The 22130-nt window shown below is 47.4% G+C and overlaps 1 protein-coding gene and 1 long non-coding RNA gene across 13 annotated transcripts in view; one reads left to right on the top strand and one right to left on the bottom strand.

The window, feature by feature from the left end:
* Positions 1 to 837: 837 nt before the first annotated feature.
* Positions 838 to 1874, top strand: LOC26534295 (uncharacterized). Its single transcript, XR_001451943.2, has 3 exons — positions 838 to 1255; positions 1313 to 1624; positions 1681 to 1874. It is a non-coding gene; the product is annotated as an uncharacterized lncRNA (long non-coding RNA).
* A 2049-nt stretch (positions 1875 to 3923) lies between these two features.
* The window catches only part of Mhcl (Myosin heavy chain-like), a 33007-nt gene continuing 14800 nt past the window's right edge, over positions 3924 to 22130 (bottom strand). For 4 of the 12 annotated variants that reach the window (XM_015182674.2, XM_015182676.2, XM_003736803.3 and 1 more), the window contains 8 exons: positions 13159 to 13293; positions 12863 to 13090; positions 8307 to 8672; positions 7945 to 8223; positions 5741 to 6699; positions 5274 to 5657; positions 5053 to 5214; positions 3924 to 4467 (listed from right to left, as the gene is read on the bottom strand). In XM_015182674.2, coding sequence (XP_015038160.2) covers positions 4248 to 4467; positions 5053 to 5214; positions 5274 to 5657; positions 5741 to 6699; positions 7945 to 8223; positions 8307 to 8672; positions 12863 to 13090; positions 13159 to 13293 — 2733 coding nt within the window. In that variant the 3' untranslated portion in view covers positions 3924 to 4247. Of the gene's footprint in view, positions 4484 to 4580; positions 5215 to 5273; positions 5658 to 5740; positions 6700 to 6798; positions 7294 to 7944; positions 8224 to 8306; positions 8673 to 9755; positions 11677 to 12862; positions 13091 to 13158; positions 13294 to 15263; positions 17055 to 22130 lie in introns of those variants that run through there. The other 8 variants (XM_033376665.1, XM_015182675.2, XM_003736804.3 and 5 more) reach the window with 8 other exon arrangements.

Below are 22130 nucleotides of genomic sequence, written 5' to 3'. Positions count from 1 at the left end.
CTGGTTTGGTTTGGTTGCTGCTCGAGCAGCTTCTTTTCTAGGACGTTCCGCAGCCGTTGAAATCCAATATGTGTCTGCGCCAAAAACGGAGACCCAGAAAGTGGCGTAAAGTTCGCTGCTGTTTGGTCGATAATCGCCGGATACGTGCGGCACATTTGACAGTCGCCTAGTTGACGGTTGTTTTTGAGTTCAGCAGAAGCTCCACTGACGTGGCATATCAGAACACCTTCATGGGGAAGGGAAGGGGACTCCCCAGGAGGAAGCACTCTCCGGGCAGCTCTAGTACCGCACCTGTTGCCCAACCTGATTGAAAAGCCATAGCCATAGCGTTGCTTTATGGGATGTCAGCTGCCTGATTGATGTCTGAGACCCGCTTTGACATACAAACAGGTGTTTTCAAGTGCTCAGGACCTGCCTCGGCCCCGTGGCAGACATTTCACTTGCGTGCTTGCCTCACATTCGTGTCCAATCCCCAATCCCCAATCTCCGTTGCAGGCGTAGGCGTTGGATTGCGGCAGTTTTCAAAGTCGTCGACTTTGGATGGCAAACGGTGCCACTTAATGGGTTCGGATTGGAGTGGGTGGGGCCCCTATTTGGGCGTAAGAGCCTCCTTACACAGTTGACCTCGACCTAGGCACGTGCGTGTTTACTCAAAAAAATTAAGAAAGACGGAAATAAATGGGCTTGCTCTACTTTAAAGTAGAGAAGAAAGGCAGTGCTTGTTTTCGATGTGGAAATGGTCAAGATGGGACGGTCACAGAAAACTTTCGAATGTTTGTTAAATTCCTTAATTATTTAAAACGTTAAACGTTTTAAATTCAACATTTCAACGTTAAATTTACGGGTCCACATGAAAGTCTGTTGGGAGCCAACAGCGTCTCCTCTGGCTGGAAGAGTATGTCAGTCAGCTCACCCAGACGTTCGTACAGGGAGCGGCCGGTGATCAGATTCGGGATGTCCTTCAACCAGGAGGAGATTCGCGGGGGCAAGGGCGTCAGCTGGAATATATCAGCCATATACTGGCAGCGGATAACCTCGCGTTCACCCCCAGCAGCTTCTTCTCCAGTTTGGGGCGAGCGATCAGATTCGAGATGACCTTCAACCAGGAGGAGATTCGCGGGGGCACGGGCGTCAGCTGGAACATATCCTCCATATACTGGCAGAGGATAACCTCGCGGTCACCCCCAGCAGCTTCTTCTCCAGTTTGGGGCGAGCGTGTTTACACAACAAAATGAAGAAAGACAGGCACAATTGGGTATGCTAGACATTGAAGTAATTGGAGATAAATTCATTAATTCGAGAACCTTGGCAGAATCGGCAGTAAGCCTATGACACGGGCGAAAGTCGGCGAGGATTCACAAGTCCCGGGGGCTTCATCGATGATCGCGCACTCGATCGACACTGTTCCTGCGCTAATTCTCTTCACTTCCTCCTCGTTCTCTTCTATCATCGTTGATGACGGATCTCTTCGTCCTCGTCCAGCTTCTTGCGGAATCTTCTACGGATCTCGTTCATGGTTGCATTCAGCAGGGAGGTGTTCCAGGCCTCCGCATCCCTCAGACAGTGGCTCCACGCCCGTTTATCCTCGTATCGCAGATCACACGCTGGGCTTCAGCTTCGAGACGTAAGTGCATCAGTATTTGATTATGGATACATTTTGAAATTTATCTTCTTTCACAGATAACTTATGTAACCTACGCTTTGCCAAAAAACCAAGTCGGAAGGGGCTACGCGAGCTAGATAGATAGATCTCGTTGTGGTTAGATTTAAGGATATATAAGGATTTAGATTTAGATAGTAAATATAAATGTTTTCCAATTGTGTCTTTACTTATACTAAGCTTAATTTTGATGAATAAAAATATTAAGAAATCATCCTTGAAGTGTCCTGTATCAACGAAATTATCCTGATTACAAAAAGGCGTGGCACGCCCAGATTGGTTCACAAATAGCGGAGAAAATTATATATTTTTGATTGGGGAAAATGTCCTTGATCCTTGCAAAGGACTCCATCGAAGCAAGGACATTTTTCCGATCACAGGAAGCCATCGCACACCCAGATCGGACTTCAAAAAGCCGAGAAAACTGAATATGTATTCTTGGGGTTGTTGGAGTCCTTGGCAAAGGATCAAGGACATTTTTCTTATCACGGCGGGCCATGGCACGACCCGATCAGGCCGTAAATAAGGGAGAAAACAAGATATATATGCCTGTAGAAAATATCCTTGATCCTTGGTCCTCGATAAGGACTCCATCAAGTCAGGGACATTTTTCCGAACACAGGAAGACGTCGCACGTCCCGATCGGCAATCAAATAACGGAGGAAAAAAACTGGTTTGTAATTGTTTGCGAAAATGTAGTTCATCAGATCGCCGATAGAGGCGCCACCGTACAAAGAAAAAACCTCGCGTCAAATGGCTAAAATACCAGGCGAACAGAAATCAGCAGCAAGCAACTGAAGAAAATGCAAACAATTTTGTTGCATACTTTAGGGGGCGCAAATTTTTAAAAAATCAGTTACCTTCTGCTGACTTCTGTTCGCCTGGTATTTTAGCCATTTGACGCGAGGTTTTTTTCTTTGTACGGTGGCGCCTCTATTGGCGATTCCATGAACTACATTTTCTCAAACAATTACAAGCCAGTTTTTTTCCTCCGTTATTTGATTGCCGATCGGGACGTGTGATGTCTTCCTGTGTTCGGAAAAATGTCCCTGACTTGATGGAGTCCTTATCGAGGACCAAGGATCAAGGATATTTTCTCCAGACGTACATATATATCCTATTTCTCCCTTATTTACGGCCTGATCGGGTCGTGCCATGGCCCGCCGTGATAAGAAAAATGTCCTTGATCCTTTACCAAGGACTCCATCAACCCCAAGCATACATATTCAGTTTTCTCGGCTTTTTGAAGGCCGATCTGGGTGTGCGATGACTTCCTGTGATCGGAAAAATGTCCTTGCTTTGATGGAGTCCTTTGCAAGGATCAAGGACATTTTCCCCAATCAAAAATATAATTTTGTCCGCTATTAGTGAACATATCTGGGCGTGCCACACCTTTTTGTAATCAGGGTAATTTCGTTGATACAAAACACAGCAGGATGATTTCTAAGTAGTTTTATTCATCAAAATTTAGCTTAGTATAAGTAAAGCCCAGCATTTGATTCCGCGTCGTATGAATGGGGGGTTGCTGACATTATTTCCCGGCTCCCAGTCGAACATTAGTCCCTGCTGCAGTGTTTGTGACGCCACATTGTCGACTTAGCGCCAGTCTAGCGCCGGTCTGGAGTGGCGAAGAAAACAGTGTGGGACGCAAGGAATAGGGCCATTGCAGTGGCCGGACCCAAAGCTCGCCCAGGCCAAAGGCCACAGCTCGAGGAATCGTGGCCCCGTGCGCAGGAGCCGGCGGGGAGCTAGCGATGTCAGCCGGTCAGGCGCCTGGAGTGGACAGCCGTCATCATATAGTACACAGAGACACACAGCTTTTGTTTGAGTTTTATAACAATATATTTATTTGTTTTGTTAGTTCTTAATACGGGGGTTTTCATGAATCTTTTCCGTTGAATATCATATAATTATGACGATGAAGATGATTTTATGATTGATGATGATGATTTATGATGATTTTTTATGTTTAGTTTTTCTTTCTTTAGTTATGAATGAGAGTGAGTGCGTTGAATAAAGCTAATGAATGAATGAATGCATTGTTATGCAGAGATGATTTCGTATAAGAATAGGAGATGTTTCTCTATGCGATTTAGTTCGATAAAAGATTCAAGTTAATTCTGGATTTTGCATACACTTGCCTATGATTTTGAAACGCGTTTAACTAATTTCATTTAAGTTAAGTTGGCTATAGGATAGGTGGACTATATTCTATATAGGCTATAGGGTTAGTATCCATTTTTGTTTCATTCTTTCTTTTTTCGTTTTTCCTTGCTTTGAGAGATAAAAACATTGTTAATCACTTGGTTTTGGTTTTAGGGACTGTCGCGCAAATTAAATTAACTACGATTGGGTTGGGTTGGTTCGGTTCTCATACGTCTTACTGGTCATACTCGGGTCGGGTATCATATATCATATTATAGGTATTGTATATCATGTAGCTATATTTCGATAATAAATAGTTAAACATATTGAACTAAACAGTAATCAAATAATAATCATAAACAACTAATAAATAATCAAAAAAATTAAAATACAAATTACAAACTACAGCCACGAGAGCCACAAACAAGGGCGAAGGGTTCATCTACGGCTTCTGGCCATTCTGTTGAACATCCACCGGTCTTAGAGTCATCGTCGTCGGTGTGGATGTTGCCTTTGGCCTCCAGATGGTTGTAGCTGCTGCCGCTGTTGTTGCTGTTGCAGTTGCTTCTGCTAATTTTGTGTCCGGTTTGGTGGCCGGTATGGCTTTGGCCGCCAGTGCCATTTTATGAATGTGTGGCGACGACGGCGACGTCACTGTTATTCTACAATAAGAAAAAGCTAATGGTTTACACGCACACACACGCGGAGGACGGGCGACGGGTCGGATTAGAGCAGGGCGGCAGGAGCGGAGCGGAGTGTGGAGTTTAGGGCGGGCGGGATTTGTTGCATTAACGCATTATTTACACGCATCGTTTGTTGTTTTTTGGGATGTTTGGTTTTTACGAGTTTGTTTTTTCGGTTTTAATGGCAGGAGTCGTTGCAGGAGCAGGAGCAGGAGCGTTAGCAGCGGCGTTTTGGTTGTCGGTTGTTGGTTTTTTTTTGGGTCATTTGTGGAGGTGGATGTTGGCGGAGCGGAGCGAATGGTTTGCATGTATGATTTAATTATTTAAATTAGAAAAGCCGGCAATAGCAAACAGACCTTACAGACTATCTAACTAGCGATATGGGCATAGTATTAAGCTATCGAGCGAGCGAGCGACAGACAGATATAGAGATGGCATGGGATATAGATGGTTCGTGGTGAGTGTGAGAGAGAGAGAGCTACGTGGCGGTGGTGGTGATGTGCTTAATGCTTGTGCTGCTGCTGCTGTCTGCTGCTGTTCGAGTTGACTTCGTTGTCAGCGTACCTAGGGCTGTTGTCGTCCTTTTCGCAGACCAAAGTCCTTGTGTGGCTGGGCCCCACAAGGCTACCGCCGTTTAAGGACTGCTGCGAGCTGCGCTTCACATGCACCGGTCGCAGTCGGTCCTCCAGGTCGCTGATGGAGCCCACCGAACTGATGCTCTCATCGCTGCAATTGCACAGAACAAATTAATTATCAGAAAAAAACATATCCCCGCGTTCTCCTACCTCTCGCTTAACTCTTCCTCGCCCTCTTCCTCCATGGCCTGCTGCAGATCCGCTATCCGTTGCAGGGCCAGGCGCAGATCGTTCTTTAGGGCCGCTCCCTCCGACTCCATTTGCTCCATTTTCTTCTCGAGATCCTTGCGACGCGTCAGCGACTCCTGCTCGCGACTCGAGACCGTGTGATACTCCTCGCGCATGTCGCGCAGACTCTTCTGCGACTTCTTGAGCATTTCTTGGGCTTGCATTTCGCGCATCTTCGACTGGGTGACCTCGTTCTGCAGCTTCTCCAGGGCCTCCTTGTGACGGTTCACCTGCACCTCGAGGCGGGCACGCGTTGCCTGCTCCAGCTCGAGGCGGGACTCCAGCTCCTTGGTGCGCAGCTCCAAGCTACAACAGAACAGAACAGAACAGAACAGAATGAGATAGTGACATTCATCGAATATATATATGTTTGGTACTCCTCTACTTACCGCTTGGACATCATGGCCATGGAGGGATCACCCAGGTTCTCTACATTATCCAGCCTGTGCTGGAGCTCTCCCACCTGCTCCTTCAGATTGTTGCGCTCGGCCTCCATTTCGTTGAGCTTGAACTCCGCCTCGGACACATTGATCTGCTCGGAATTCAGCTGCTTCACCGTGGCACTGTACTTTTTCATCAGTTCGCTCAGCTCCTCCTCGTTCTCCTCGATCTGGGCCTGCAGCTCGGCCCGATCGCGATGCGCCACGTTGGCTCGCTCCTCGGCATCGTTGCGCGCCCGATGAGACTCCTCGAACATGGCCTGCACTTCCGTCAGCTCGGCCTCGGCCGTCTGGCGTGCCTTCATGGCCAGGCTGCGGGCGGACTCGGCATCCTCCAGCTGATTGCGCAGCTGTCGAATCAGCGTCTTGCCGGGCGTGTCTGCTTTGAGTCGCTCCAACTGCGTCTGGGCATCCTTCAGCAGGGCCTTGTATTTGCGCAGGTCGCGGCGCAGCTTCTGGTTGAGCGCCTCCTCGGCATCGCGATCCACACGGTCGCGGTCCTCCATGGAGGAGAGACGCCGCTCCAGCTCGTGCTTCTCGCGCAACAGCAGCGTGCGCTCCTCGTGCTCCGTTTCCAGCTGGCACTCCAGCGCCTTTATCTTCTTGTAGCCATTGCCACGCACCTCCTCCAGCTCCTCGTCGCGCTGCTGTGATTCTCTGCGTGCCTCTTTGCGCATCGTCTCCAGCGTCATCTCCAGACGGAGTTTGGCCTGCTCCAGCAGCTGTATTTGGCCGGCCATCTCGTCCAGTTCCTCTTCCTGCTCTTTGGCCCGTCGCTCAGTCTCGTTCTTGGATCGTCGCAGTTGGGCAAACTCCTCCTCGGTGCTGCCACCGAATGTCATCTCCTCCAGTTCGCGCTGCAGCGAGGCAAGCTTCTCCTCCTTGAGGTCCAGATCCAAGCGTGTGTCCTGCAAAAACACAGAGATATGTATTTCTCAGATGATTCAGAGATCTGTGACTGGGATTTTTAGTGCTGCTGTTCTCATTCCGAATCAAGACGGACGTACTTGAATCATTCGCGTAGCATAACGGAAACTCATGGCTGTGTAATTGGTTTTCGGGGTTGGGCTGGGGTTTCTTTTCTGCTGGGAATTCTTTTCTTTCTTTCTGTATTCTCTTCGGCCCGTATTCCGTATCTAAATCGCAGCGGACAGTCGGTCGTCGTTCAGTTATCACCCTCCATGGGCTTTTTCCAGTTAATTATAAGTATCGAAAGCGCGTAATGAGGACGCCGTAAATGTTTTAATTTCTTTTCTTTTTTTTCAGGCACACAGACAGATAGAACTGCTGCGGGATTGTCTTGTGTGATATGTATGTACTCCAGTTATCGCGCATTGACGTTCGTCGAGCTACTGTCGTAGCGGAACAGAACAATGAAGAAAGCAGCAAAGCAGAGATCCACAAATGTGTGACCAAGCAGTCGGAGAACCACAGACAGAGAGAGAGAGAGTCATCCGCAAGAGAGAACCTCAAGTACAGGCCGATAAAAACACGAAAAACACCAAGAACCGAGAGCCGAGAACCAAAGAAACAGCGCGCATGGAAAATCTTGAAATGGGAATGGAGTACCTATGCAACATGCCGCACATGCGTACCCAACCCATGTGTCTGTCTATCTGTCTGTCTGTCGTGTGTCGAGTGTCGTGGGCAGCAGCAGCAGCAGGCTCTAGGTAGAGGCCAGAGCTGTGGCTGTGGCTATGGCTATGCATGGGCAAACAAGCCGAACAAGTTTCCCAGTCTCTGAGTCTCAGATATGCAGTATCTGTATCTGTATCTGCTGCAAAATGTGCCGCCGACGCCGCCACTTGTTCAAACACTAAGCTACAAAGGCATTTTTTTGTGCCCAGAACTATTCTTGAGCTAATTATAAACGATAATCGTTTTTAAAATGATATTTAATGGGAAATTGAATGTCAAAGACAATAAGAACTGTCGTTATTGGTATCTTTCCTAAATAGATCATAATTGTAGAGAAGCCACATCTGCGAGTCCTTTAGGTCTAAAACAACAAACAATTGGTAGATTGAAAGAAAATATCTTCTGTTGATATCTATAAAAAAGAACCCCCTGTAGCACAGTGTAAACTCCAACACATGTTGCCCCAGACCTACATCAACAAGGAATATCCTCTCCCCTTCAACGCTAGTACGTACCGCCAGTGTTTGCTCTAGGGTAAATTTCTCCGCTTGGAGGACATCCTTTTCGCGGCCATAGCGTTCCTTGGCCTGGCGCTCCTGCCTGGAGGCATCCTGCAGCGATTGGCACTCGGCATCGAATTTGCGCTGCTTCTTCTCGAGCAAATTGTTACGGGCATTCTGCTCCTCGAGCAGCATGCGCAGATCGTTCATCTCGTTGGTCATCTTCTGTGCCTTGCGCTTCCATTGGCCCACAACCTGGCGTTGCTCCTCAACTTCCTCGTAGGCATCCGAAAGCTACAAGCAGAAAGGGATTACAATGATTAGAGAGAGAGAGAGAGAGAGAGAGAGAGAGTCCCAGGCAAAACGATCAGGCATACCTTCTTCTCCAATTGCTTCTTAAGCCCGACCAGCTGTTCCAGATCGTGCTCGTGCTGCGTCTGCAGACGCCGCTTCGTGAACTCCAGCTCCCGGGCCACGCGCTCGTACTTGAGCTTGTAGACGCCACCGCTTCCCTCCTCGTTGTCGCCTTCCTCATCCTCTGATATGCCATTCAGATCGGACTTGGCGCAGATCAGCTCCATCTCCAGCTTCTCTGTGGTCTCCTGCAGGTTCTTCACCTTGCCAGCCTGCTCACCGAGCTCCTTCTCCAGCTTCAAACGCTCGCCGGTCTCTGCCTCCAGGCGTTCGGTGGCAATATGGGCCGTCGATCGCTCCTCGGCCAGATCCACCGTCAGCTCCGACAGCTGCAACGAAAATTGGGGGCGTGGGCCAATGTTAGTGCAAATATTTGAGAAAATAGTGTTTCATTTAATTCAAAGAAATTATATTTTTGTTTGTTGTGTTTTTTTTCGAACATTCTCTCGGATTCCGTTTCCGATTACTGCCTGCCATATGTCGGATATTTATTTCCACAGTAAACAAATGTCTGGTGGAGATTCTAGGAACCATAATTTTCGTATATTCCGCAGTGGAACCCAAAGAATGGGATCATGGCTGCACGAGAAATTTAGTAGCTCTTAAAAAGTCTCTTAAAGTTTAATTTATCTACAAATTCTGCCACAATTTTGTTGAACATGATTACAATATGAAACAAGGCCCAAGGACCACACGGAATGCTTTCTGTAAGACCTCATGATACCAAGTACTTCGTTACCAATCATGGAAACTAAAGAAAATACTTTTTAATGACGAATCATTCACGGATCCCAGAATATCTCTTCATAAGATCCGATGACAGAGTCACTAAACATATCCTCAGAGATCCCCCATAAGTCTGAAAGATCTCTCATTCATAGATCAAAGAATTACTGTCAACACTCTCTCGATTACTCAATGGATGCCCATGACACCAAATTGAAAAACTGACTCAATGAGTGGTATTCCGTATGGTATTCTACAGATTCAAGGTGCTCCACTCTTCGCAGTTCATTGGCCCCTCAGGAAAAGTGTTGAAAACATTCTCCAGTTCTATAAAAATTTCCAGAACCAGCCCCAAACAAAACAAAACATTCAGTCCCCTATGGATATATGAATATGGAATATTCCCTGCCTCCAACTAAAAGAATTCCTCGGCATGAATCACATAGTTTACGGATCTAAAAATACAATCTATATCTACCATATAGAGGGGAGACAGAGCAGGGAAGAGAGCGAGAGAGGATTACTGCTGTCAATGTCACCGCGCAGCATGGAAGCCCCTACCTGTCTGCCTCCCGTCTTTAAGAATTTCTAATTTATGGACCCATGGAGACATCATCACCCCCACAGCCATTACGGAGGCGTTTAGAAATTGTGTCAGAGAGAGATCAAGGTTAGGCGGTGGCTACCTCATCATCCTCCTCGTGTATGGTGCGATCATCGTCGTCGTCATTCCCATTCGTCGCGATGCTGGTGCTGGCCACCGAGGACTCGCGCTCCCTGGCCTGGGAGTTGCCCCGTGATGTCGGAGTGTGTGGCAGTTGTTTTGCCAGCTGGAAGGCCTTCGTGAGGATGTTCTGGGAGGATCGAGTGCGTCCCACGGACCCACAACGCTCCATGCTGTTCCGTTCGCGTTGCCGCTCGATCAGGGAGATCGTGTCGTAGTCATCGTAGCCGGAGCAAGTGCTTCCTGGAGTGGTGCAGCGGCTGTCCGCGCCTTCGCCACGGCTGCTCCTGCTCGTGGTGGTTGTCCGGCGCGTCCTCCTGCCCATAGCGGTCCACTCCTCCTGCACGTGATCGGTGCGCTTCAGGAAATTCTTGATCTTCTCGCTCAAGTACGCGGACGAGGTGCGCGGATCCTCGAACGAGGGTGAGGCCCTCATCGTCTGATGCACGGGTTGTCGCTGGCAGCCGAGCACAAACGACAGATTGCCATCAAAGACCACCGGGGAGCTCTCCAGCTGCCGCATCTCGTAGGGATCCACGCCACCCGATCTGTCCCGCGTGTAGCTCTGGGGAAAGACGCGCCTTGGAGGCGTCTGCAGGCGCGAGCAATTGGACACGGAGGAGGAGACGGCGGAGGAGCGCGAGGAGATCGAATAGGCGGGACTTGGCGAACGGTTCACCAGTCGCACACGATCCCGTTCCCGCTCCCTCTCCTGTGAGGCCGCTGTGGAGGATTGGTTGAAAGGCAGTTTCAGCGAGATCTCGTAGTGGCTTTCACTGTCCTCCTGCTTCAGGTTCAGGTCCTTACCCAGCAAGGACGTTGAAAGCGACGAGCCACCGCCACTGCTGCTGCTGCCACGCTTGGAGGAGGTGTAATTGTTGTAGGTGTGGGTGGAGCTAGTGGTGTTGCTAGTCGTGTTGTGTCTTGTGTGGCCGTGGCCATTGCTCAGGACGGGACTCTGCTCCCGCTGCTTGGGCAGCAGTCGGAGCTGCTTCCGTGCCTGGCTGGTCGGCGGTTTCGGGGGTCGGGCCAATGGGACAGAGGTTGAGCCACTCAGAGTGGAGTTCAGCGAGGAGTTGCTGCTGTTGTGGGAAATGGTGGCAGTCCCACCGCCACCACTACCGCGTGTTCCATTCATGGCTGCCAGCACTCGTTCGAGGAATCGTTCCTTCTCCCGTCTGTCCGACTCTAGAGGCGACTCATGGCCAGGATGCCGGAGCTGGGTCTCTGGGTATGGTACTTCCTCGTCTGCCGCAGCTGCAATGTCAGCATTGGCCTCATTAGCAGGCGACAGAGGAGGCATTAGGATTAAGGGACTAGGAATAGGGGGTCGTGGGGTGGGTTAGTAGGGGATGCAGAGAGGGTGGGGGAGTGGTCCTTGGCCAATTTTTATTCTAATTTTTCGTAGCTAAATTTCAAAATTTTCGGTGTCGTATGGTGTCGTTTTGGTTCGTTATTTCAGTCGAGAAATGGTTTAGTTTTCTCTTGCGGTTTACAATATATTATATTATGTTTTGTGTGTGCAGGGGATGAAGGGGAGATTGTCAAAAACTTGAGACCGTTGAATGCAATTTTAAATTTATCTTCGGGCCTGAAATTTTTGTGTTAGCACGCGCTGGCAATAGCATCGAATTGCCAAAAGAAAAAAATACGACAAGAATTTCCTTTGTTTTTTCTCACTGCGGATTTTGTTTTTTTATTATGGTATTATGGCTTTTGGCACCCGTTTGTTCACACACGCACGAAACGGACGGATAGATGGATCGTCTGGTATCGTATCAGATCGTATCGAATCTCTCCCGAACGTAGACGGCGCCACGGTGGGGCCTCAGGCGTGCGCAACGTTTGCTCGGCGACTAAGTGATGCGTGTGCTCTGGGTCTTGCGTCTTGCCGGGGTTCGTTTGGTTCTGGCCAAAAGCTCTGCCGGGTCTTGTGGCTTTTCGGCAAGCCAGATAGAGCGAGAGCGAGAGCGAGAGAGAGGGCGAAAGACCACAAAAGATCGGAAGAGAGCAGAGACGCCGCCAAGTCAATTGCAACATTCTGCCACACACATCACATAATCTTTTGGCCAGACAGAGTCGATTTTCGGCCAACTGTTGATGATCCCATAATTTGGCAATCTTTGCTGTGGGTGCAGGGGAATTATGTAAAATAAACCCAAGCAGGCAGCAGATCCCGAACCAATACGTTCCCCCAAAGAGTGTATCCCCAGCTGCAGCTCAATTGTAGCGCGACAAAGTATTATTAATGATCTTTTAGAGCATTTAAAAATACATTCTGGCGTATCTATTCTGGTGGCACGATCTGTGCGAAACATTGGTATCCATCTCCACAGAAAGACACACACAAGAGGCACGGTACGGCACGACACTCACGAATGACTCTCAGAAGAGTTTCAGAGTCAGTTGGTGTTCAATGCCCAAAATGCGATGCTATTTATAGATCCCTTCAGAACAAGAAAAGAAAAGCCAACGCCAAAGGGATGGAAATCTACCAGCGAGACGGGTACTAAAATACTTATAGCCACAGATCGATTAGACGACAAGGGAATTTGCTCTCGAAATCGATAAAGACATATTTTGTAATGGAATCTATTAATGAAGAAAGCCGAATTGAATTCTATTCCATTTAAAAATGTTTTCTTTAAGACTTGTGCATCTCTAGAGAATTGATCTTGAAATTGATAGAAAGGAAATGTATCCACAGATTTATTTGTTAAGCAATGAGAAAGCACGAATCTTGTGGAGCTTTCTAATGAGATTTTTATCCTATCCGCTCTAAGGACATTAATTCCTATAAAATTTGTATTTATTCATATATTACCCCTAATTATTTCTATATTTCTCAGATATTTTATCTACCACAAATAAAATCTATATATTAGACATTCATTTTCACCATCTTTCGCCATCTTTTGGCGACCCAAATAGTCGAAACGAAAGCCAACGCACAGACATAAGACGTGTGGTCACAGATGACATGTCATGTCAGCCCAGGTTCTTTTTGTGGCTATGCTATTTTAATTGGACACCAAATCAGACGCAACTTGTCCATCTGCAGACACTTACCTTGGCTTCCAGCTTCTGATTCTCCGCCTTGACCTCGCTGCGATCGCACTCGATCTTCTCCAGCTTGGCGCGCAGCATCAGTAGCTCCTCATTGGCGGTCTTTAGCTGCTCCTCAGTGCGATGCACATTGAGCAGGGGCGTCACTCGAACCAACAGACGCCACCAGGGCCAGTCACGAACGGCCAGGAAAGCCTTGACATTCCTCTGAATGCAGCGTACAGCGAGTTCCTAAAGAAATAATAGAAGATTTTAGTTGTTTTCTGTTCAGATGTTTCTGTTAAGGGTTTCAAAGTTACCTGAACTCTTCGCTGTGACATCTTCTTGCGGGCCAAGTAGCCGCGACAGAAGGCCTGCAGCTGTATGATGCGATCCGAGAGCAGGACATCGCGTTTGGCCTCCAATTCGCTGAGAACTCCAGAACGGAAGAGGATCTGAAATAAAGTGAAGGTTTCGACTATTAATATTGGAAAATTAAATGGGAATTGGTACAATTTTAAGGGCTTAAATCATGTGTGTTCTATAGAAAAGTCAGGAATCGTATTTTATGAGCACCTGCTTCAATCTGAAGAAAGATATACATTGCAAAGCCTGATGGAACACTCGTAAAAACATGTAAGAAATAAATCCATAAGTAAAACCCCTTTCAAAATGCTCAAAATCCCCTCTGCATAGATATATCTTATAAGACCCCATCTGTAATCCAGTCTGCACGTGCAACATCATTTGGAGCACAGACGCAAAATGGAAACCAAAATAAAGAAAATCAAATTAAATTCAAGGAAGTGAAGGTCAGGGTGGCCCTGACTTTGGCCCCCTATCCACAGACAATGCTAATGAAGGCGCAGAGGCAGATGTTCGGGATGGGATGAGATCCAGAGGTTATCGCGGGGTAAGAGCCATGGCAATTTGAACACCTGTGGCAAAAGCAGAAAACAGATAGAGATGCCAGAGCTCTCGTCTTGACAGGTGTGAAAGTGAGAAGAGGGCAAATAAAAATGAAATTGTAAGCAAGATATTGCCATTAAGAAAAAAAGAGAAACAGCACAGCGATACTCGTACAATGGGAAGCCAGAGCCCTGCTAATGGTAGGGGTTCATGCAGGTTGCAAATGCAAATGCTTATGGGCCAGATACAATAGCATAGTGCTCGCTCGTACGGGGTTCAGCTACCATAGCACCAGCTACCAGGTTCCCATACAAATTAGCGACTGGCGACGCGGCGCGACGCACCTTCGAGGTGTGGCCCCACTGTCTGTGGCTGTCTCTTTTCTGTCGGCATTTGTCTGTCCCCCAAATTTGCGACTTTAGTCGAGAAACTATGAGTGTTTTGCTCTCCCTCTCTCGCCGTCGCGTAGAGACTTTAATTATGCCCCGCACGTAGACAAAAATGAAAGTAAACCAATGTGAAATGGCAAACTAAATGGTCTTTGGAGTGTGCTGGGCTGCGCTGCTATCACATCACAACGGATCGGATCGTATGGTGGTGCGGCACGGTTGTCGGGGATACCATCGTCGGGCTGGATACAGGGTTTGGCGTGGTGTCTGTCGTTTGGTCGTAAAATCTAGCCACAATGTATCACATTTCAACGATCCATAAACTCTAATCAAAGTTTGACAGCGCATAGGATACGAATTTGTAGAAAGTTGAGGAAATATGTTTCGTTCTTGTATGAAAAGGTATGCAGTATATCGATATTTATCGGTAATTATCGATCCCCATTTCGATATTGATAAAAAGCAACTAAATCCACCATTTTATATATGAATTTAGGCAGGTATTTCGATATTCATACTTTCGATATTCAGTATTTATCGATAAGAGATTCAATTAACAGAAGTACATTCGGGAGACAGTATTTATCAGATTTTCGAGTAGCTATAAGATTAAGAGAGACATAAAATCATATTTGTATATTAAACATAGGAAATATTCCAGTCGATAACTTATCGATTGGTTTCTACAAGCAACGCAAGCGGGAGAACAGCAGGTGTTTATACCTTAAAGAAAGAAATCTTCCAAATAACCAGATATAAACAATTCAAAGTAGGACTTGATATAAAGCCAAAAGAACAGAACCGATGAAAGCAAGTGTAAGTAAAGTAAAGGAAGATAAAGGTACAAAATTAAGGGTAGATAAATTAAAGCCAAGGAAATTTTAAAGACCGTTGGGGAAAAGGGAAAATATAAGCCCAAAAATAGCAAATGGTTTTTTTTACAGTAAATATTTATTCCATTAACAGCAAAAACGTTAGATATAAAAGATAAAGTTAGATGAGGCAAAGCACAATAGATAAGTAGATACATCTGAGAGTTAAGATGGGATCTGGTGGAGGCTTGGATGCACAGCTGGGATATGCTGGGTACTCGTACCGGGTGGCAGTCAGTGCAGCCGCATAGTTACCTCTTTCGTGTAGGTGGGATAGATCTCCACCTGCGTTTGGATGCACCGCACCGCCTGCACCTGTGCCACCACCTTGGTGGCAATCATGGAAGGGGCAGAGGCATGAGCAGCATTCGATTTAACAGCTGCCGCCGCTGCTGCCACTGCCTCGAACTTTTGCAGGAGTTCTGCGATTTTGTTGGACTTTTTCACTGCCGATGGTTCTTCGGCTTCATCGCCCTCCGATTCGCAGAGGCTGCCGGTGGAATTACAGGTGGAAGTGGAGGTCGAGAGCACCGTGTTGCTGATGTGTCCCGAATCATCCGAATCGGAGGAGGGTTCCTGCTGTCTCTCCTCATCCTGCTTGAGGGGCTTCTTGAGCGGCAGAGAGTCCTTTGCCTTTGCCTTTGCTTTTGGCTTGGTTTTTACCTCCTGCACTACCTTGACCAGCAGGTCCTGATTCTTATCCGATGTCTCCCCCAGCTTCGGGGGTATAATCTTGCAGGACTCGAGCTTTGGCTTGCCCATCTTCTCCTCGTTCGCGTACTGCAGCTTCTGCTGGTGCCTCTTCTTGTTCCTCGCCAGCTGCGAGTGCTCCTTGCTCACCCCCCGACTGCTGCTTCGCTTCGGCTTGGCACTGCTGATGTTCTCCACTTGGCGGAGGATCTCATGGCCCTTGGCCAGGCACTTGACCAGCAGCTCATCGCTGTGCGCAGTCGTGGCTCTCAGCGTGGAGTTGGCTCTCCTGGGACCCGGTGGCCTGCTGTGCACCTGTCGCCGCTCCAGCGTGGAGTTGGCTCGCTTAGGTGGGAGTGGCGCTGCAGCGGAGGAGGCTTTGGCTTTCACTGGAACTGCAGCGGTGGCTCTGGCTGTCGCTGGAGCTGTGTTTCTGGCTGGAATTGAAGATCTACCAGTGATTCCACTGTTCAAAGTAAGCATCGATCGCGTGCGTTGCTTGCTGCTCCTGTGATTCAGCGGCTGATCCAGGCAGAAGCTCTCGCTTCTCTTCCTCAAGCTCGAGTGCTTCGAAACGGGTATCCGGCTGCCATTCAGTTCACTCAACGAATTGTATCTGGAGTTTGCGTTGGACGTGGAATCGGATCTCCTTAGGAGCATGGAATTGGCCAGTTCTGGCGACTGGTAGATCTGCCGCTTGGCCCGGCCCATACTGAGGCTGCTGTGGGATTTCGAGAGCAGCATCTGGCGATCGCAGAACTCTGCTGGCGGGGCAGGCAGCGGCACCTCCTCCGTAGGCCGCATCTCTCTGATCGACTCCACTGGTGGATATTCGCTGAGGATCTGGTCAAAGCTCTGCAGCACTTCGTTCAGCTTACTCTCGTCGTGGGCCACCTTCTCCAGCTCCGCAAAGATCTCATCTTCCAGCGACTGCTGCGTCAGACTGAGGCTCAGGCTTAGGTGACTCTCCTCGTCGCTGTCCACATAGCTGCAGATGCTGCTGCTCATCTGTGGCGGCACCTGCTCCATCATCTTCAGGGGAGTGGCCACAGGTGGGCCCACTGCTTTCGGGGTATACTTGCCACCGATGCAGCCACCATCCACCTGCAGGCTGAGGGCACTCATCGATCTCGTGTGCTTGCTGCCTTTGTAGTACAGCTTTCCGCCCAGTTTGGGGCTCAGGTTATCCTCGATTTTGTGGCGAATGTGTGAGAAGAACTTCTTGCCTGCCCCCAGTCCATGTTTCGGGGATGTGGGCGTCGTTGTCGCTGCCGTGCCAGAAGCTGGCGGCGGCTGACTCCGGGCCTGGGCCAACCTTGACTTGACCGTGTGCTTGTACATCGAGGATCGGGCCGTGCCGTGCTTCAAGATGATGTAAAGCCAGCGATCAGCGATCAGTGATCAGCGATCAGCGTACGGACGACAAGCAAGTAAAAGTGCATATAATTTGTGTGCAATAAATTGCAGTTTTCCTTCCACTTTCACGGCTCAAAAGATGGCGAGCGGAACCTGGCGCGTAACTCTCGTATCTCGGTATATCGGTATTCGTGTGGCGTGGCGTGGCTTTCTGGCGTTGTTTTCTCTTTGAGCTCGGCGACGCAACTGAATTTGTTTTGGCCAAAGAGCTCGAGTCAGAGGCCCCCAGCCGCAGACCCAGAGCCCGCGACAGAGCTCGAGCCATGCATTCGAAAGTGGCTTATCAAGCAGTGGACACTGCTGGGTAGGGGGGTACTCTCTGAGGTTGAGGTTGCCACCGTAATTGGTGGTGGTAGAGAAGGAGAAGGGGCATGGGGCATGGGGCATGGGGCCCGGGCAGTACAGAGGTGAATGCAACCGAAAGACCAATGGACCAACGGACCAACACCTGGCAACGTGTTCGATGATGCTAATTGCCACAGCCAACAATTGGTCACCGAACGAACGGACGAACACATGCCCGATTTATGCTTTGTGCCCCCCAGAGAGCATAATTAGCATTTACCATCATCATCATTATTATTATTATCATCATTCCATCATCATCATCACCTCTGAGGCGTTCAAAGAAAAGTGAAACAAGTGAGGCCATGCGGAATGGGGGGCTCTGGGGCTCTGAGGGCCCTGCGGCTACTTATTTGTGCTTCCACTTTTGTGCCTTTTCATTGCCAGCAATTGGACTTGGACAAACGGCACACAAAAGATTTAAAAGAAAACAGACCTACTCGTATACGCAATGGCAATGCAATGGCACTGGAAAAGTGTCAAACAAACAACGAGTGTGGCAATCATAGAGGAATGACAAGAGTCGCAGTCTGGAGAGTGACATCCACTGCAGTTGAAAGGTCATTAACCGCAGAGCGGGTTCTACTAAACCCAATTGGGAACTGTACTTTGACAGCACATCCCAAGCCAAGCAGAAGAAATGCAGTCCAATTCCTTACAACCGAGGGGTACTGCTGCAAGACGCGTGACATTAAGAAGTATTTATGGAGACCACCTGATCTTACATTAGAAATGGGCTGTTGATGAGAAAGATGAAAGATCGACATTGTTGAGGTAGGACCAGCACTAAGAACCACTTCCACTCCATAGATCCAATAGAAAGAGCAGAGTACCATATCCAGAGAGAGATTTTCAGGCATGCATATGTATATCATATAACCTGCAGGGGTTTTTTGGCAGCCTTTAAAATCCATATTTCCCACAGAAATCATCTGCTGGAATTGCGCCATCAACAAGGGGATTATCCGATAAGTTATCCCTTCTGTTCAGGATCAGGAAATCCTCAAAAAAAAAAACCCATAATTATCCTTGACTGCCCATCACCCATAAGAATGTCAATGGGGGAATTGATGTAATTCCAGTGCAAACGTCAGTGGCGATTACAGAGCCCTGCTGTGCGGCCACGAAAGTCATTCGGAAAACGCATCTGGCTTCCTGGTTATTGTTTCATAATTAAAAACTAGTTTACATATGCTTAAAGCCCTCGGTTTTTCGGTAAAGACGCGCCCCCTTCCACACACACACACGCACACAGGGAGCGAGAGAGGCGTTAATGAAGTTTTCGTGTTTTTTGGAGGGGGGGGAGGGGCCTTTTGTTTTGCAAAGCCAATTTAAAAAGCATTTCCCTTTGGTCCACTCTCTCTCTCCGTCTGTCTCCGCATCTCTTTATTGATGGAGCGATGACAGAACCCGCCCCAAAACCTCAAAAACGTATTATATAATCCCGAGATATAACCAGGTTGGGCAAACCAGACAGACAGGCGTGTACGCGACCGACACGGGCAGGGGCAGGCACTCCCTCTCTGCGTCCGCGTCTGCGTCTGCGTCTGCTCGAGCATTTCTAATGAAAGCGAACGCTGGAAATTTCACTTTGGGGAAACAATTTTAATGTGCATTGGTCAAATGTGGTTTTCTGTGGCTTCGGACTCGCCACTGACTGCGCGGCTGTGCGACTTGCGACTCGCGAGGCCTATGGCGAATGCAGGTTGCAACGTCATTTTTGTATACATTTTTTGTTGTTTTGTTTTTGGTGAAAGTCTCTGCTTCGATGTTGTGTAGTTGTATGTGTTCGTAATCATAATCGGGGATATTTGGAATTGGTTTTGGATTCCGATTTTGGACACTTTCCCATGTACGTACAACAGAGCGAGCAATCAGGCAGACCGTGGCACAGACTATGGCCAAGAGTCCAAAGATCGTGTAGTCAGGCGGTGTCTGGTGGATCCTCTCCATGAATATCCCCAAAAGGTAATCACTGGACAATCGGGGGACACTCGCGTTGCCGCTCGAGAGGCACACGGGCGGCTGTGGGCTTTCGTTCGACAGCCACATCTCGTCGAGAGAGATTCGTCGTCAGGCGATTTCCATTCGTAAAAACCAACTGAGCCGCTGCCCATCTTCCCAGTCTCATCGGAGATCGTAGATTACATCTGGGGGGAATTCTATACCACAGAGACAGAGACGAGCAACAATGGACTGTGGCGTGGCACGACGTGGATGAACTTGACCGTGAAAGTCGTCATCGCAGAGACAGAGACACAGCCACAGTCACAGCCGCACAGAGGCACAGAAGGGAGGAGGGGACCGAGGGGGAAACTGGACTTGCAACAAGTGACGTCAGTAAGTGGCTTTATTACGATCACTTCACTGACCATCCCATCCATCTACCCACCAGAAGCGGCACCAGCACCAGCACCAGCAAAAGCAAAAGCACAGTTCGATTCACAGTTGCAGTTGCACGTCGATGAGAACAGGAAATAAAACACCCAACGTGCAGCCAAGCGGAACCCCAGAGATGATGCTGCATGCAACTGATATCTTTGCAGCACACACTCGCGGACAGCAGATTAGAAGCAGGGGATCGGATATGGTAGGAAAAGGGATCTTTCAAGAGGACAGATCAATGTTTCTTAGGCGAAAATAGGGATTATTCTTAAGTGATCGTTCCCGGAGGGTAAGATCAATGTTTCCTAGGAGAACTGGGATCTTTTGCTGGAAAGGAGTGATTATTTCTAAGGGAAGAGCGATCAATCATGGGAGAAGAGTACAAGGACGAAAGGAATCCATTAAGATTTGTGATCTTTCTTAGGAGAAAAGCCATGAAAACGTAATATTCTTATAGAATAGTGCTCTTTCCCAGTTTTTAATATTTCTTGGACGACTATGGTTACTTCTGAGAAGAAGAGGGATACTTTTCAGAGATATTTCATCCTGCAAAAGAGATAACTTTCCCAATATAAAGAATGATCTATTTAAGGAAACGTTTATCTTTCAGAAGTGTGATTCTCCAACTAAACGATTATAAAAACAAAAGTGATCTTTCAATTAGAAAGTGTGATATTTAATCCAGAGAAACAGTCACGTTTCCAAAGCAAGTTCTCGACCAAATCTCGACTTGGGTTCAACAAATTGTTAATTATGCATTTTGTTAGCACATTCATTCACACACTCGAAAGAATTCGCACTTCGATCACTCAACGATCATTTCCAATTTGAATGAACTGTTTTAGGCCTTTTTTAAAACAGAAACTGGAATTTTGCATAGGGAAGTAGTAGGCTTCCCAACAAATTGAGAATTGATCTTAATTTTCGATCCATCCATATATTATGCAAAATCCATTCTAATTAAACTATTTTTTTTAAATGAATGAACAGATATAAACAGTCATGCTTACAGAAGACAAAATATTTATGTTTTACCGCTGATGAATAACCAGTTCTGTGTCTGGGGTGGTGTTTCTCCAAATGTGGGCACAGCTGTAGATTGGTAGGCTGGTAGGCTCGCCTCGGATACGCATCGAAAGATGCCGAATGGAGTTCCCATTTAATGCAATAATTGCAGGGTGGATGGCAATTTAATGAAAGGATATCTTCTTGGGATTGTCAGAAACAATTAAACGAAACTGCGGATGCAACCAACAAAATTTCAATATTCGTACCGTGGAGAGCGGACTCAACGGAATTCCAAGGTAGTTTCTCGCTTAGATTGAAAGTAACAGCGAATTTGTAAGGCAAATAAAAACATGCCGTAGCGAGCAGATGAGGTTTCGTTTCATGTGGGATAACAATAAGCTTACATTATATTGTATTTGCTTTAAGACGTATTTAAATCCTGTCAATAAACATTTCTTTGTAACAACTCGGCGCGAAATTCACACACACACGACACGACACGAGGGGTTTAACGATCTGTCCGAAATGTATATGTATATCCAAAAAAAAATGCCTCAGCACGGGCACTCATTTATGAGGCTTCTTCCCCAGAAAGAGGGAGAGAGAGAGAGATTGGTAGGGGCAGAAGGGCCAGAGATCGTGTCAAGTCAAAAGCTAAAGACATGCTAAATGGTATGCAAAACAGCTGCTGAACCCTATAATCAATTTGAGAATATGCCCCGACATGTCCCTATATCTCTCCCCTCGTATCTCTCTGACAATCCATGGAGATGATCTTCGTTCTTTGAAAGATCAATGACTCGTCATGGCTTTCTGTTTGCAGATATAATTAGTCATCTATCGAAAACCCCTAATTGGATGTGGAATTGGAGTAAAACGATCGTGGATCACAGATCATAGATGGTATTAGTTCTTAAGTGAAACATTAAATATGATTCATAAACAATTACAGCTCTAAAACGGTCTGATCTCTGACAATCTCTGTTGTTTGTTTATTTTTATAGGCAATTATTTAATTATTTTTTTATAGTTTCATAATTCCTTGCGTTTCAAACAATTTTCCAATCAATATCTATGAAGCCTTAGGCGTACAATCTCTTATATAAGAGAGCTCTTCCGAAACATTATGGATGAGCGCGTATCTGTATCTCAGGCCACAGATACACTCGTTTGCGTGTCGTTGGGGGAAATTAATAAAATAGTCAATGAATAAATGAATATCTTAAACAACACACAAAGGCCCAAGAGAAAGCCTTAAATTAGCATGGGATATTCAGG

Source organism: Drosophila pseudoobscura, chromosome 2 (genome assembly GCF_009870125.1).
Source record: "Drosophila pseudoobscura strain MV-25-SWS-2005 chromosome 2, UCI_Dpse_MV25, whole genome shotgun sequence".
NCBI classification, from domain to species: domain Eukaryota; kingdom Metazoa; phylum Arthropoda; class Insecta; order Diptera; family Drosophilidae; genus Drosophila; species Drosophila pseudoobscura.
This window is presented reverse-complemented; position numbering and strand designations above follow the sequence as displayed.